Source organism: Vigna unguiculata, chromosome 2, assembly GCF_004118075.2.
Source record: "Vigna unguiculata cultivar IT97K-499-35 chromosome 2, ASM411807v1, whole genome shotgun sequence".
Taxonomy (NCBI): domain Eukaryota; kingdom Viridiplantae; phylum Streptophyta; class Magnoliopsida; order Fabales; family Fabaceae; genus Vigna; species Vigna unguiculata.
This window is the reverse complement of record NC_040280.1, coordinates 23,212,564-23,229,912: the sequence shown is the minus strand read 5'-3', so window position 1 is coordinate 23,229,912 and position 17,349 is coordinate 23,212,564. Positions and strand designations below refer to the sequence as shown.

The 17,349-nt window shown below is 32.4% G+C and overlaps 1 protein-coding gene across 2 annotated transcripts; it reads right to left on the bottom strand.

Annotated features, from left to right (window-relative positions):
- Positions 1-5,065: 5,065 nt before the first annotated feature.
- On the bottom strand, positions 5,066-14,103 carry LOC114171568 (homeobox protein knotted-1-like 6). 2 transcript variants are annotated; one of them, XM_028056514.1, is made up of 6 exons: positions 13,568-14,103; positions 13,329-13,448; positions 13,081-13,216; positions 5,793-6,031; positions 5,527-5,689; positions 5,066-5,251 (listed from the first exon to the last, which is right to left on the bottom strand). In XM_028056514.1, the coding sequence occupies exons 1-5, from the start codon at positions 13,847-13,849 to the stop codon at positions 5,531-5,533; spliced, it is 936 nt and encodes a 311-aa protein (XP_027912315.1). In that variant the 5' UTR covers positions 13,850-14,103; the 3' UTR covers positions 5,066-5,251; positions 5,527-5,530. The 2 variants fall into 2 exon arrangements, with proteins under 2 accessions (XP_027912315.1, XP_027912318.1); XM_028056517.1 differs by having other exon boundaries at positions 5,084-5,227.
- Between the last annotated feature and the right edge of the window lie 3,246 nt (positions 14,104-17,349).

Below are 17,349 nucleotides of genomic sequence, written 5' to 3'. Positions count from 1 at the left end.
AAAAAATATCAACGTACTGAGTAGAAAAAATTAGAGATGTGAAAATGGATTTCAACTCGGGAGTCAATCCGACTCATCATGCGTTTGAGTCGGATTGAGGGTGGGTTGACCCATTTAACCCACCAACATTTTTTTACAATTTTTTTAATTTTTTAATAATTATTTACTATCTCCAATCATATAGGTTCACAATTTCATATTTTTAAATATTAGAATGTTGCTCAATAATAGTTGAATAGTTTAAATGTTTAATTAATTTGATTGTAAAGTTATATATATTGATACTTTAATTTTTAACTATAATCTTTATATAAATTACTCAAGCAATTGTCTTATAAACATTTTTTTTCTTCTAAATTAGCATGATAAAAATGTGTAGTTTTTTTACTTATATTTTGTTGAATAGCATAACAAAAAATGTGTAATATTAGCCATATTTTTTTGGACTATGTGAAACATTTTCTTGGAAACAATTCATTATATTGGTGGTAACCATGATGAAGACATTGATCCTGAATTTTACTGTGATTATCATGTCATGGGTTGCTTACAAAATTATTTAAATATTTGAATACTTAAAAATAAATACATAAATAAATTTTTCTATGTGGGTTGGTGAGCCAACCCACTTAACCCACCAACCCGTGATGGGTTGAGCCGGGTTGTAAAATTTCTGACTCACCATAAAGTGAGCCGAGTTGGGTTCACTCATTTTCAACTCGGCTCATGGTGAACCAACCCGTGTGAGCCAAATCGACTCACTTTGACATGTCTAGAAAAAAATTAATAAGTATTTTTTGTGGCATTATCATATATCTATACACTTTTAGACCTTTAAAATAAAGGTTTGGTAACATAAAGATATAGTTAGTTTTATAAGTAATTCAATAATATTGTATCTCTTTTCTGAATTTAGTAGTTTGGTTGTTCGTTTTGAATATGTTTTCCCCTGGATGGCCAAGACCATATCTCTTAAAGGAAGTGTGGGGAGGAGTTTAAGAGCTGAAAATTCTAGATGGGTGAGAAATTCTGAGGACTTGGAATATTGTGAGTCTTCGATTTTATTTTAGTTGAGTTTAATTTCAAAATGTTTTCCCAATTTGAAATTTACATAAAATAAATTTGACGCTCTTTTCCTCTTCTTGAAAAATGGGTTTTAATAAGGTAAGGATTTAAATATTGAGGCGTTGTTATGCAAGGCATTGAGAACGTTAACTATAAATCACAAAACGTTAACGAACAAATTGTAATTATCTTCTTTCTATAGATATTATATTTACTCCCACAGTCAAAGGACGAATGATTTTTAGCTTGAGCGCTCTCTTTTACTTTAGGTAAAGAAGAATTCTTTATATTTTTTGTCTTTGATAAAGGACACAATTTCTTTGGTTGGAACAATAATGATATGCATTTATTAGTTAGTTATTCATGTTGTTCGAATATTGGACAATAATATTGTCAATTGTATTTAAATATGAGTATATGATTATATGTCCAAATTTCTCATATGCGAGTGAGTAAAACTTGAAAACATTAAATTTAACTTGTTATGTGGACCAATATAACAAATCAATTGATATTCCTCAGCTGATGAACATTTTTATAACCTTTCAGTTAACTATAGTAGTTGTAACAACAATTCAATTATGTTGTCCAAGGTCATTGATGCATAAGTCTTCGTATGAAAAGGTAACAAATGGGAGCGATCGTGGTCAGATGAAATTGATACTATAAAGATGTCTCTTTCTTGCTGAATGGGAACTTCCCTAGCCAACAAAGTCATCTTCAATAGTATTGATTATTCCTCTAACTCTGTCAGGTTTTGGTTGAGGTTCTATAGTTGTTTTTCTTAAAAAACACCACAACACATGCAACCTCAACCTCTTCACCACCCTCCTGTCATGACCTCTTTTTATCAGTCTGTACAAATTGAGTCAAAGAACTAGTTCGAACAAGCTCTTTTATTATGTTGTGTACCTTCTAATGCACATTTGTTGGGAGGCCTGTATTTTGGTGATACCCACACCTTTTACATGGGTCAAAATGGGGAAGGGATGTTAGAATTTTAACGTAGGCTCAAAGTTCTACATTAGTTTGAAATGAAAAAAGATGAAAACTATATAAGCAGAAGAACTTATAAATATGTTATATTAAGGTTTTTTGGTTGAATAATTCTCTCATGGATTCATCCATGACTCGTTGGTATCGAATATAAATAGTGTTTCCACGAAAAACCTAACACGAATATCAGTCAAGTTACCTTGGTAACGATTTAAAAAGTATAATATAAAATAAGTGAATAATCGTAAAAGTTAAGATTCCTTATATAGAAAGTATTTTATTTCAAGAAAGTGTCTCCCACAATAAAAAAATAATACAAAGGAATTATCATCACTAAGATATTTATGTTTGAGAATAAAGTGTCTCAATGTGGAAGAAAGTTGTATTTGAAAGGGATATTATTAGAAATTTAAGGTAATTTGAAAGTTTTATGGTTAAAAATGAGTAAGATAGATAACATAGAGTCCATAAATCTATTATATTAAGATATAGAGTTGAATGTGGCATCTAAAGAGAAGGGTTGAGGTTGTAGGATATATATACAACAATTCAACAATTTGAGGATATAAATTTCATACATGCTAACATGATTGCACTTTGGCATAAGTTATGGGATACGCAAGAAATTGATATTCATAAGATTACTTTTATGACATAAAGTCATGATTATTAGTCCTTTATGTGTATATGTTAGTGCATTGGTGTCATGATCTTAGACGTTAAATATTTTTAACATAAAAACATATTGTACTTCCGAAATAAAAAGAATGATACACAAGAAATTGAGCTTATTCTTTTGAAATGAAATATGAACTTGTTTAATGTTCAAGTTAATAAAAACTTATAACAATAAATATCTTAATGTTTGGAGAAACTCAATGGTATTTCTCCTTAGTATATCACATATTTATAAATTTAAAAAACAAATTAAATTGTTTCAATGAATGTTAAACATTGATTTTAATTTATTTATCCTTAGCCAAAAAAGTATTATTCTATTGATAAAGTTTTTAGAAATAGATATAATATTGGAGAGCTGCTAAAATAGGTGGTCGATTTGTATTAATATTGTTAAATCACATTAATATTTTTAATTTTTAGGATTTAATTACTCTTTTAATCCCCCGTTTAAAAAATGTGAAATTAATCCCTAATTTTCTTTAGTTTCAATTTAATTCTTATTTTTAAAAAGTTGATGCAATTTGATCTTTTTCGTTAAATATTTTTAAACTAGTCAAGGATTTTTCGTCAAGATTGAAGTTGTTAACAGAGATGGTTTGTTTTGGTTGGTGTAATTAACATAATCCTCCAGTCAATTTTGATGAAAAATTCTTATTTCGTTTAAAGAATTTAACAAAAAAATCAAATTACATCAATTTTTTAAAAATCGTGACCAAATTGAGATTAGAAAATATGAAAGAACAACGTGACATTTTTAGACAAAGACAAAATAAGAAACTAAAAGAATAATTAAATATAATTTTTAAGTATGATGATCCTAAATATACTATATATATGTATTATTATCTAATTAATATATCTAAAATTATAATTACTATTTTCTTAGTATGTTCCAGATTTTTAGGAGATATTCGAATCTCTGTTACCAACCCTACATGTTATCGGGTCACCGTAAACTTTTTTATATCTTTTGCTTCCATATTTGTAATCGCACGAGGGATATTTTCGGATTTTTTCTTTCCTGCACCCCAATATTTCTAGCAGTACTCCCAGAATTTTTTTACTTCATAATTATTCACGTCTTTCGGATGAAAAAATATTACGGTTTCAAAAAACTAAAGTATTCATACTTTTTAAATTGTTTATTTAAAATCAAATTCTTAAATCTGATAACCCAATTGATTATTTACCGTACAAAGATAGAGAAAGGAGAGATATATTGTTGAAAATAAAAACATGTAAGATATTTAATGGCTTATTTCAATTTGTGTTTGTTATATTTGCCACTTAATATTGTTGAAAAAATACTTATGAATGCAAATAAGAAAACATGTACGTAAACAAAAAGATAGTCCTGCGTATTAATAATTTAAATATATAATGACTGATTAAAAAACTTTCATACCGACTAAACAAAAACCTTCAACTGCATTTAATGTAATTAAGTTCCGTGACATAAAAGTTAAAGGGATCAAGTTAAAAAAAAAATCATGTAATTAAGAAAAAAATATCCATAAATTTAATTATCATTTTGACACAATAAATGGTTAAAAGTGTCTTTATGTCAATCAAATATTTCAAAAAAAAAATCGTTTTTAGCAAAATTTTGTTGACAAAATTTTCACCATCATATATATATATATACGTGATAACACCTCAAAATATATATATATATATAAGTTTTTTAATGTGATCTGAAAATAGAACAAAAATGTTTAATATATATTAAAAAATAAACTTTGTCAAAAGTTCTTAATCAATATTTCAAATACAAACCCGTTTCATTCGAAAAATTAATCAAAAGATAATACATAGTCAACGTTGCTATCAGGGCTACTATGGAATGGAACGTCCAACTCTAAATGAAATTTAAAATGAAATTTCCAGACTGATTAAAAATAATATCATTAATTTAGTATTCTAACTCATAATAAAATCAATCTTCTTACGCTTTTAGAAATAAATAATGTGGATAATATTTTATAGAAATATATATATATATATATATATATATATATTTAAATTGAGTTAAAACAGTTGCTAATCTTCCGTCATCAATTGGTTTACTACAATTCTAATTTCCACAGTAAATATGGAATCGAATTCCTAATTATCTAAAATATAATTAGTTGGACATTCCTTACTAGGGCCTCTTTATTGGTAGCTAATACCAAGTACAATGACTGTGGATTATGCTTGTTTTTATAATGCTTTCAGTGGGAGACTACTACTTTTCTTTCTACCAATGTCAGCTTGAATAATTGGATTGGATACAAAATACTTTTCTCATAGTAGCTAATAATATTTTCAAAAATTTACAAGAGTTTTACATTACACATAATTCCTACTACTGATTACTTTTACCAAATTTTGAGAAATTTTCAATTTCCATACTTTCAAAGTTATATATTAGGTCCAACTTATCTGAAGATTTTCTTTCTACAAATGTACTGCGACAGCGTTTTCCGGCGTATGAATTTCATAGCTGCAACACAAATGTTCTTTAACACTGTTTTCCAAACATTAAAAGATACCAATATTAATATATATACCCAATTAACCAAAAACTAATTTGATGTATGAATAAACGCAAGGTATGAGCATTGATGCACAATGTCGGTAGTTATTTATCAAGAATACTATGATCATTTCCCTTTTCTCTTCATGGGAAAGTACGCATTTTACTGTCAGCAATCTGCTTTTAATTTAGAATTTACCAAAGAAAATACAAGCAATAATTAATTAATCAGGATATACATTTGAGAATAATACATGTACACGCACCTCATCATTCATCACCAAGGAACCGTCCGTTAAGATTTTCCATCATGGAAAACTGCATATTCTCCGATGGTTTCCAATGACGTTTTCTTTGGTTAATAAACCAATTGTTAATTTGCTTCTGATCTAGCCCTGTTGACTTAGCCAGTTCAATCTTATCAGCTTCCTATACATGATGATCAAGTAACACAGACATTAATAGCTGATGTATCATGTGTTTGCGTGTGTGCGAGAGGAAAATAAAATCACAAGCATGAACCATTAATTACCGTGGGGTAAGGCCATTTGTAGTGAACATTCCACCACTGAAGCAATGTTTGTCTTGCTTCCTTCGGAAGTTTACCTTTCTTTTTCTTTTTTGAAAACTCAAGTTTCAAAGTACCAATGTGGCTCCCAAACTTACGTAAAAGTCTATCCTTCAGTTCACGGTCTTCACCCTTTGATTGTCCATCTTGACCATCTCCATCTCCTGTACTCAAATCTTCGTCCGAAGACACACCACCATCATCTAGTCAAGTAACAGCAATAGCCATAGCAAAATCATCAACACTTTCGTTGTTTCAAAATAAATGAGATAAAGAAAAAAGTAATTTCATTATGATTGGTTACATAATAGAGTAAACAACGTCTGAGTCGCACTCCAAAATAAAATTACCTTGATGGAAAAGATAACAACAAACTAGACAAAAATCCTACAACCATTCAAATTATAATTCTAAGATTTTTTACCCACGTAATTACCCAACCAGAGGACCACAGAGAAAACTCAACTTTTACTTTTGATTCTATTTACTTGAAAACAAAGACTATAGAAATTTACCTATTTTCTATTCATTTTCTCAGATCTATTATTACCTTCATTTTTTCATGATAAGAAAGTATACATTTGACTACAAATAAAACTTACAACAATACAAAATCAATGTTATTTTCAGTAAAATACCGATAAATTAATAAATACTAACAACATACAAGTTTAAAATTAAATACTACAAAAAATACTAGGTTTTATTTTACGCTAATGTGAATAGACTACAGTTAATAATGGGTAAATTGGAAAATCTATGGACATTCTTCAAGAATAACTCAAACCTTAAACTAGTATTTAATGTAGTTTTAAACAGAAAACTTTCAAAAGAAGGTCCGTTGGTTCAAATTAAAGAATACTAGTTACCCGGAAGCTTTGGTTATATTAGGGTTTAAATCAGAAAAAAACCATTTATACAAATGTAACCAAGGAAAAATTTATTGTTTTGAGGGTACAATTAAACATTCAAGACAGTAAGAAGTGGATTAAGGAATTGACATATTCAAAGAAATAAAAATATTATTATTATAATAATGACTTATTGCCACAGTATTTTGAATTTATATAATGCATTAATCAAGTCAAACGATTTACCAATAAATTTACATTTACTTTCCCACTTAAAAGTCAGTTTGTAACTATTTAGTTAAAGAAATACCTAGTGTTTTTTAATTAGACATTTAAAAACCTAGATTATTAAAAAGTGTTCAAATCAAACCATATAAAAACCTTAAAATAACCTAGTTTAAAGCTCATAAAACTTAACCTATTGGATCCATCATTTTCCAATTTTCATGCTTAGTGCCACTTCACCTGAACATATATAAATTAATCTTGAGAGAAACTTTTGACAATCATCATTTCTGACCAGCTTATCTCAAAGGCGAATAATGTTTGAGTACAGAGGCCTAGGAGGCCACGAGCACCCACAAATTGCTTCTGACACCCACTCAATCCGACAAGGATTTGACCATCGCATGAGAGTACACTGTACACACCAGACCAGATCAGAGCAGACCTAGGTTGGAAAGAAAGTAAAGAAAGTAAAGAAAATGAAAATATCAGTGTCAGTGCCTGGTTCCATCCATTGTCACTCACTGTGACCCAAACCAGAGAGAGACTCAAAGTTTCCAACGAGGCACACGGTACGGCATTATCAAAACCCCATCTCACAGCTCTAGTCATTCTTAATCACTCATTTCCTAACCCCAGATCTAATCCTTCCGTTGTATCCATCACAAATTAAACACCTTAAAATTCTCGTAGTGGCTTTTGTACGGAAAATCAACCCCCGTCAAACCTCTTCCGTCTTTTTATAAGATAAAAGATCACACTTGTGTCTATTTGTCGAGATATAACAATTCATTAACTGAATAATTTATTGTAGATAATAACAACAATACACTGTGTGTTTAAGGGCGCTATATATTCAAAATTGTAAAATAAAATATTGGAAAACTACAATAGCTACTTTAATTAATTGAATATACAATTTCGGGGTCCAAAACATGACATTTAATTATACGATTGCTTTCTTCACGAAGAGGGAGGACGAGGGACCGGTTTATAAAAAGAAGCATCATTTTGGGATCGACAAGTGTTACGCATCAAGCAATGACCTAAGGGTCAATGACAGAGGCCCACAATGGGGCACAAGAGAACAAAATATCGGAAAATGGCAATGACAAGCACTAAAACCAGCAGGCAGAGGCCAGGGCAGTGGGGAAGGTATATGCATACATGAAATTGACATCGAATAAAACGTTCTCTCATCAGAAGAAAAAAAAAAAAAAAAAAACTGAATAAGATCACAGCGACATCTGCGGGAGTGCATGTGAAAGATATAAATAACCCCTAGATCACCCGCTGCATACGGGATTTTCCTAAAAGGTCCTAATTAAGTTCATCAGAATCACCACCTATATTATAATATCTCTGTGCGCTACAACCCTTCCCCTCACATTCTCCATGCTTATGTATTTATCAAATTCCTAACACACAAGGAACGACCCAATTACCGACTTCTGAAAAGTCCAAATTATTTTGGAGATTCGAGAAACTTCACCACCAAACCATACCAAAATGTATCCCATGCCGAGTATATCCAAACAATAAAAAGCTATCATTTTCTTTTTCTATTTTCGATGAAAATTGACCCTTCGTGTAATCATTATCACTTATCCAGGGACATCGTATTTTTTGTTGTCATTTCTACTTTAATTTATGCTCCCGCCAAGAAGCATGTCCTAGGGTTTAACCAATTACTCAACTTAAATACTCAGTAATAAATAGAGGTTAACATACTAAGCAAACTAACGGACATCACACTGAAACAGGGAGACGCTACCAAAACAACGTCACAACATCCAAGCCGATGAAGACAACAATATAGGTACATAGTTCGAGAGAGCACTCTGGTTGTTTTTGATGGTAGTTAGAAGATAATTAGCAAATGTGAAATTAAAATCCTTTTATTTCAAAAAGCTTCCAAACTGCACAGTGCCTGGGTGAAAATTTCATGTTAGATTCACTAAGTCATGCAAGTCTTATTTCCTAATCAACATGTCCTACGTAAAATTTATTTAACAGTATAATGTGTTGATAAATGATTCTTCGAGTGTGATATTAGGATCTCAATACTCCTATTTCCTGATCAACATGTCCCAAGTAATTTTACCTTTATTATATTATTATTAATAATATAACATGTTACATATTGGTCATGTGATTTCCAAAAGATTATAGAATAAGACGGAGGTCATGAGTAAAAAACTATATGTTTTTCATTCCTTTTAATGTCAACCCATTATTTTCGTCCACATCTAATTATTTATCTAAAGGAAGAATTTGTCTATCGTGGAGACCTTTTAGCATGTAACTAATGCCTTTTAGTCATGAAATAAATTAAGTTAAATACAGACTTGAACAACATTATGCAGCAAGACGTTATGCTATGAGCAACACATCCATCCATCAAGCTTTTGCCCAAACAACACAAATCAGAGTGCAGAATATTACAATGTTCAAGCCCATTTAGAAGCATAATTGAGTAAACTTTTATTTTAAGGGATCGTCTATAAATCACACTAGATATTCAAGTCGTCTGGGACGATCTGGAAATGAAATGCATTAAAAAAGCATAGCGTGATCAATCATGATTTTTTTACCGGCATCAACCATGACAAATGTCAACAACGAAGAAAGAACTTGAAACATTGCTGGCAATCCTATGGTTCTCCTACATTTGGTCTATTTTACTTCGTAAAAATTAAATTACCTAGGAATCACACTAAATATTCAAATAGTTTGGGACGATCTGAAAATCACATACATAAAAAAAGTACAGCATAATCAATCACGATAAATGTCAACAAAGAACTTAGAACACTGCTGGCAATTATAGTTCTCCTGCATTTGTTCTATTCAACTAAATAGGAATTAAACTATCTACAAGAACTGTGCTATTGTTTGGAACAATGGAACTAATTAAATTTAGAAGCTGGAGTTGAATAAAGTCAAAAAGTTTCAGGTGCTTCTTTATCGTTGGGGTCTATATTTAAACCAACTAACTTATTTTCTCAGGCTAGGAGGTCATATACTGTTGTTAATTATCTCATTGGAAATTTATTCTGGAGATACTTCATTGTTCATATTGCCAATGTCGACATTCTATTTATCAATAGGTGGGAGTACCTTTTCTATTCCTTTCCAATAAGATTTTGACTGAAAATAAAGGCAACCATGCTGCACTAATATGCTACGAATTTGCCACATATAAAGTTGATGTCAATCCAATAACCTTAAGACATGCTTCTAACAAATACAAGCTCCAATTTGACAGTGATTTCAGTACAAGAACAAGAAAAAACTAGAAAGAATAAATTTAGAAACAAAGAATTTCACATCCTGTCAACTTTGCTTTTGAGGCAATCGCTAAAGGAATATAGGTTGGCAAAAAAGCACGAAGAAGGAGAATCCATCAAATTAAGGATGCAACACAAAGCCACTTACCAATTAAAACATCACAACTGAAAAGGTAATCTGTACTTTCAGGTATTAAAAATAATATTTGCCAACCATAACCCACCTGATCATGACTACCCTTTTATAAATTTAAAAAAATAAAAAAATAGCAGCAGAAAATCCACTGTATTCCAGCCTCCACAATTATCAAAAACAGTATGGGAATTGTAACTGATCTTCTGGCGTAGAAAATTTTCAGTAACCAAAAAAAAAAAAATTCACAAATGATATAAAGTTGAAAACCCCAAAACATACATTTGCACTGATTCAGGATAACTATGCGTATGCGCAACGAGGGGTGAAATATTATATTGAGAAACATAATCAGTGATCACGGATTGAACAGACAATGAGAGAACACGATCTTAAAGAAATGAAAGGGCATCATAAAAGATCAAGTTATAATCAGCCGAGTCTTCTAGATTGAAAACCTTACCCCACAGTAAACTCGCAAATTTAATTTTCTGGAACGAAAGCACACACTAGGATAATCTAACTTCAATAATGCTGAGCTCATTCCTCTTTCTAATTTTACTAACAACAGGATAACCCAAAGCAACTTAACTCCATTTATTTTAGAAAAATCAGAGAGTACTTTAGCTCCAGACAGACTATCAGCCCCTTAGACAATTCCCAATGAGCATTTTTTTTATCTCCCAACAACATGCATCACCTGTGCACTATTGGAACTCGATACATAAATTAATAAAGTATGAAAGCAGAATCATTGCATGCCATTACTGTCAGATCATGCTGTGTCCATCTAATCCAAAATGGGTACTAGTGCATTACTCCTAGAAGGTTATAATATTTAAATAACGTTATTCTCATAATAAGTCTTTAACATATAAGCTTCATGTGTGCTGGAAGAAAGAAGGTAGTTCATCACAACTGATGAATCTTAGAAGTATTAAGTTATTACTAGTATATGGGAAACGCGTTGTTCAGATTGATGAATGCCATTTTAGATAAATAACATTTTCTACCGCCCACTGCCATAAATTTTAGACAGCATTTCTGCTACAACCTTCCACCGCGATAAAATAACTTAAACATACATGAATCACACGTTATACTACAAATCTTAGATACCATTTCAGCTATATTCTTGCAGAGATATAATATAATTTAGGCCTTGGCGTCTACCTTCTCAACCTCTAATTTAAGTCAAAAGTTAGACACATTATAACCAGATAAGGATTAGAATATGATATATTAAAAATAAAAAATAGGAATAAAATTTAGGAGGCAAAGCAAGTAAAACTATGGCTTCAAAATACTCGCTGCTTACATTTGTTTTTTGGACTGGCTTAAGTAAAAGAAAACAAAGTTATTATTACAGAAGAATTGTTCTCTAACAATTAGCTAACCAATGCATAAGTCGACCGTTGTCAGTCGACTGCGGGCATATCAATCACAGTTGATAACTTGTTTAGCATCCACAAGCAGGCATAGCATTACTGAAAAGAATTTTGCGCTGAAGTTTTTCAACACAACTTGTTCAAAGTAAGCATGCGCTAATAAACCAATACAAATGGATGAGCTGGAAGGCGTAGTACGAAAAACAACTTCTGGGTGTTTGAAAAGAATTATCTATGGTTTGCTCAGTGTCTTAAATCGAGGCCACTATTTATGATGTCATTGAGAACATCCTCAATGTCAAAATTGGAGAGCCAAATGCAGAAGACCCTTGCTCGTCAAATTTGACATTCAAGAGGAGGAAAGCATAAAAAAATAGAATTTAAAAATAAGGAAAAAAAGCGTGCGGGGAGAACAACTCCAAGACCAAACAAAACAAACCACACAAGTCCATAGGAGCTAGCAATTAATTCGAATACCCGTATAAAGAAGAAACTGAAAAGGTGAAAGGTTCAAACAGCATTACTATCCCGGAATGACCGAACAACAAAACTTTTTTCTTCCTCATATGACGAAAGAAGCATGGATCACAGTCTAACAGTGAAAGCACACAAAGAAAGTCACATACATTAACAGCGAGCAGCGAGATTCAGCACAGTCATGCATAAACACTAATCCAGAGAAAGAGAGAGAAGTGTTAGGGTTTCCCTTTCCTTTTTCTCGCGCCCCTTCGAAAAAAAGCTGTGCGTCATGTCCCAATCTCATTCTTGCAAACACATATTTGCTGCTAACTTATAAAGACTATTCTGCGAGGTGTATTCATGTTTTCAACCAATGGTTAAACAGCCAAGGGGATAAGGATCTGGCAAATCAAACAAAGCAACAAAACATAAACAATGACTGTTGCTCCATAAGCCAACTAAGGACACTTATTCCACTAGGTAATCTCAAACCCAGCGTTTAAAATTAACACCACTAGTTAAACTGAAACAACCTCTTATCGGTTGATACATGTGTCATCCGCCATCAATGTGCCAGCTAAGGGTACTGTTACTGCTTAAGACCCATAACTCGAGAAGCGTATACCTAAACTCATTTAAGATCACTGTTAGACAGAAATAATTTCTTCTCAGTTGATCCTGCGCTATAGATGTGCCAGCTAAGGGTCCTATGACTACAAAAACCCCACAACGTTTATTAAAACTAGTTCTTCGTTTCTTTTCTCCATAAAAAAAGCAGCGCAGATATCAAAAACGAACATCGAGTTCAGAAATTATAATAGCACTAGCAGTGAGCAAGCGCTACAGCTAGTAAGATACTGAAGTATGAGAGAGGGAGAGAAAGAGAGAGAGGGAAGAAAAACAAACCAGAAACGGTGGAAACAGAAGCGCCAGTGCAGAGATGGCTGAGCTGCATTTCGATCTTGTTGAGGAAAGTGGTTGCTTCGTCAAAGGGGCGAGCCAAGTCGGATTTATACTTCACGAGCATGTCGCAGTAGGTTTCCTGAAAACGAAAAACGCATAATCGGAGACACAATCACAATCTGTGAGAAAAGTTGTAATAAATAATTATATGTGTGCGTGCGTGCGTGCGCAGAGAGAAAGAAGGGGGGGACCATGAACTCGTCGAGCTCGGGATCGGCTCCAAAGCACGTGGAAACAACGTCGCTCTTGCACAGGTCGTTTTCTCGCCGGATTTCCTCCAACAGACGCGCGATTTCCGGAGGCGCCCCAACCTGCAGCAGCAGCAGCAGTATCAACCGTTAGCGGAAAGTAGTTGCGTAGTTTGTTATAACCGTTTTCCCTTCCTCCAAGAAACGGTTACGATTGTGGCGACTCGGTTTTCTTTTCTCACCTTCTGGCAATCGATGTAAGCTTGGAGGAGGCGAGGGTAGTGAGGGTGGGAGGCGATTTTTGCCTTCATGACAGTGGTTGCGACGTCATCGTCCTGGTGGCGCGGAATTCCGGCCGGAGAGGCGGAAGCGGCGGAAGGCTCGCCGGAGAAGATGTCGTCGGATCCGAAGATGGGAATCCGGGCGGCTGTGAGGAAGGCGGGGTAGTCCGGAGGGAAAATCAGATTCTCCGGAGTCATGAGTGGCTTGTCGGCGTAGTCCGGCACTCCGTACATTTCATCCATGATGGCGACACGAAACGAAACGCTGCGTTCCTTTGCCTCGTTCCTTACCAGAATTTCTGGAACTTTTCTGCTTCTGCTGCCAGTGCCAGAGACAGCTAGTCTTCAAGGAGAAGGAAATAAGGAACACAGAAATAATACATTTAACATTTTTCTTTTTTTTTATTACCATTAATTATTATTTTATCTCTCAAAAATAAACCACTCGCCGCACTCACTCCCTCACATCATCCTATCAAAGATCACATACTACCACATTGCAAAATATCCAAATTATTATTTATTATTACTTACAATAATCATATGAAATGAGATTTGTACTATATAGTTTGGACTCTTGAAATCAAAGGTCAAGACCTTTCTTTGGATGGTGTTCCGCCAATTTAAATACTCCCTTCTTATATAATTCTTTAAAGTATTTTTAACATTTGAATCGAGTCAATAAATTTGAAATCAGATTCATTCACCTTATCTTCCTTTTTGAACATTTTTGGATAATGATAATGAGAGAAATAATAATTTAAAATGATGAGGTGCGTGGGGCTTTAGGAGACTTTGGGAAATGATAGAAACATGGTTTGGGTTTTGGGTTGGTTTGTCTAGGCCAACCAATATTACAACATACTAGTCTCTAGACCTCACCCCCTCCCTTCTTTTCTCTATGAATGGTCACTTTTCATCACCTGTCCCATGCTTTCAGAATTAAATGTCTAAATGCATATTTTCATATACTAACAATTACACACTTTCAAACCTCAAAATGCTATATATCTATTACATTTTTTTTTCTTACCCTATTCTCTATTCATGGCTAAAGGATAACTACAGATAAAAGAACAAATAATAGAGATTACATTAAAAGTAAAATAATGAGTAACCAACACTGTTGGTCAACTTTAACTAATAATTGCTCCTGCCCAGTGTGCTAGTGGCCAAAAGTAAACTTATGTTGTTAGATCAAGAATTTCAAGATTTTGAGTCACAGTAATGCCTGCTTTCTATGTGAGACCTTTGTGAAAGTAGAAATATGTCACCAAATTATTTTATTATTTCTCTAAATCAACTTCGTACGTCGATGCGTATATATAAAATATTAAATATGCTATGTTAGCATGTTTATTCAAATTCATTTCCAACGTTGAAAAAGCTTGAGAAATCTTTATGCCTAAAAAATGTGTGGTCAGATTGATTTTACCCGTTCAGCAAGGCAAGGCACAGAATTTACCTAATAGTCAAAATGGCTGAAACTATCCACACATAATAATACATCCAGCTATAGGCGTTAATTTACCCAATGGTTTAAGAGCCGGTTCAAGTCCTTACTGAACCTTTTTTAGGGACTCTTAAATAAAGGGATCAGAAGAAAATTTCATGCCTTAAGTGAATTAGGGTAAGGGTTAGCGTGTATGTGATCCACTAAAATATTTTAACAAATTCTTAAAAATAGTATTTTGAGTCTAAATCAAAGTTGGAGTCAAACTGTCTCGAACCTACTAAAATCGAAGGTCGAGACTAGACAATCAGGTAAGGTTGGACCAAAGATTGAGACAGGTCGCACCGTGTCGAAAGCCGAAATGAGCCATCATGTGCCTACGCTAGAGACGGGCCGAACCGGACTGACGGCTCAGGTTCATGGCCGACCACAACCCACGGTCGAGTCAGTTCAGCCAGGGTCCATTGTCGATAAAGGATCGACCCGTGTCAACGAACAAAATGGTTCCGCCCGATGGACATGTCGGTAGTCTCAGACCGACGACCAAGACAGTCAACCCGAGCCCACGTCCAAGACAGGTCAGACCATATTAACTACCATGACAAGTCGTGCTGACGATCGAGACGAATCGGGCTGGGTCGACCACCGTGATCGATCGATCCGACGACCGATATTTGCCGAGTCGGATCGATTGACGAAATGGATAGTACTAATCCTAACCCACAAGGCTTTTATGTGTTTTTTAATCATATAGACCTTTTTAATAGGAGTTTTTTTGTTTTATAAGTTTTTTGACCCCAATCCACATGAATCAAGACCAAACACTGAAAACCAAACTAAGTTGACGGCTTTACATATTGAATTTAATTACTATGTTAAACGTTAAAATTAGATTGATTATAATATTAGTCTTATATCTTATTTTCTATTTAATTAATTTTTTAATTAATTATTTATTTTGTACGAATTGTTCCCTTTATTAATATAATTTCAATTCAACATTTTTATTATAAGACCAAATTGAATAACATAAATAACACAACTAAAAGGTTATAATAAGATGAAGCATTTTGCCACTAAAAAAAGTTAATCTCTTGATAATACTATATTGTCGAGTTGCATTTATTTTTCAGAGTTTAAGTTAATTTTTTTTAAGATTTAAGACGTAAGAATTAAAATTATATTTAATCTACAAATTTCTTGTTGAAAAATTAAATATATACCTTTACTATTTTAAAAGCCTACGTTTTTTTTAATTTGTAGGTTCAAAACCAAAATTAGATCAAACTCTAAAAACTAAAAAGTATAGTTAAACATAGACATAGATATCATCACTCCTTCAAATTTTGTCAACAAAAGTCACTTCTATATCCATTTTAGCAACATATCCCGCTAAATCTTAAAAAAAAAAATCACAATAATTTGATTCCACTCAAGCTAAATAAAGTCTCCTAATATATAGATCTAAAGAGAGGGGTCATATCTAATACTAACTTTAACCATATGACTAAGCAAGTACAAAAAAAAAATCAAGCTTGGCAAATTATATATGCGATGGGCATGGATAATAATAATACAAAAAGATGAATTCACGTGAAAAGAAAAAAAGATGAATGAAGTTTATGATCATTAATCCTAATAGCAAATCTAAAAATATAAAAAATATATAGATATGATAAAAACATTAAAACTAAACTACCCTAAATTAATATACATAATCATATCACGAAATTGTTAATTAATAAGATTATTAAAAGCACTTTCTCTACGTCATGTTTAGAGTTTTGGAAAAATAAAGAAATCAGCCTTAAAATATTAAAACAAAAACGCTGGCCGATAATATTTGAAAATTTCAAATCGGTTAATATATCCAACTTTAAATTTATCTTCGTATACCGATTATTCAAGGTAGTTTAAAATATAAGCATTTTAGACTAAGGAACAAAAGTTAAAATTCTAAAATATAAAAAGATTGTTTCAAAACATTATCAAGTAGTTAACATTTTAGATGTCATTTTAAATGTCAAATGACCGAGAAAATAATTAAGAGCATAACTAGTTTCTTGAAATTTGAATATTTTATTATTCAAATGTTGAACTTATATAGAAAAAAAATATTGATTATTGAAGTTTTTTACAAAGATTATTATCTCTCGGTAATTATTTTTTTATTTTTCCAACTTCTCTTTATGATTTTGATCAACATGTTAATTTATTTTCTTCATATCAGAGCATCATATGGATTAAGACATATAGTAAAGCAATCTAAGCCAATTAGAATCTTTTGTTT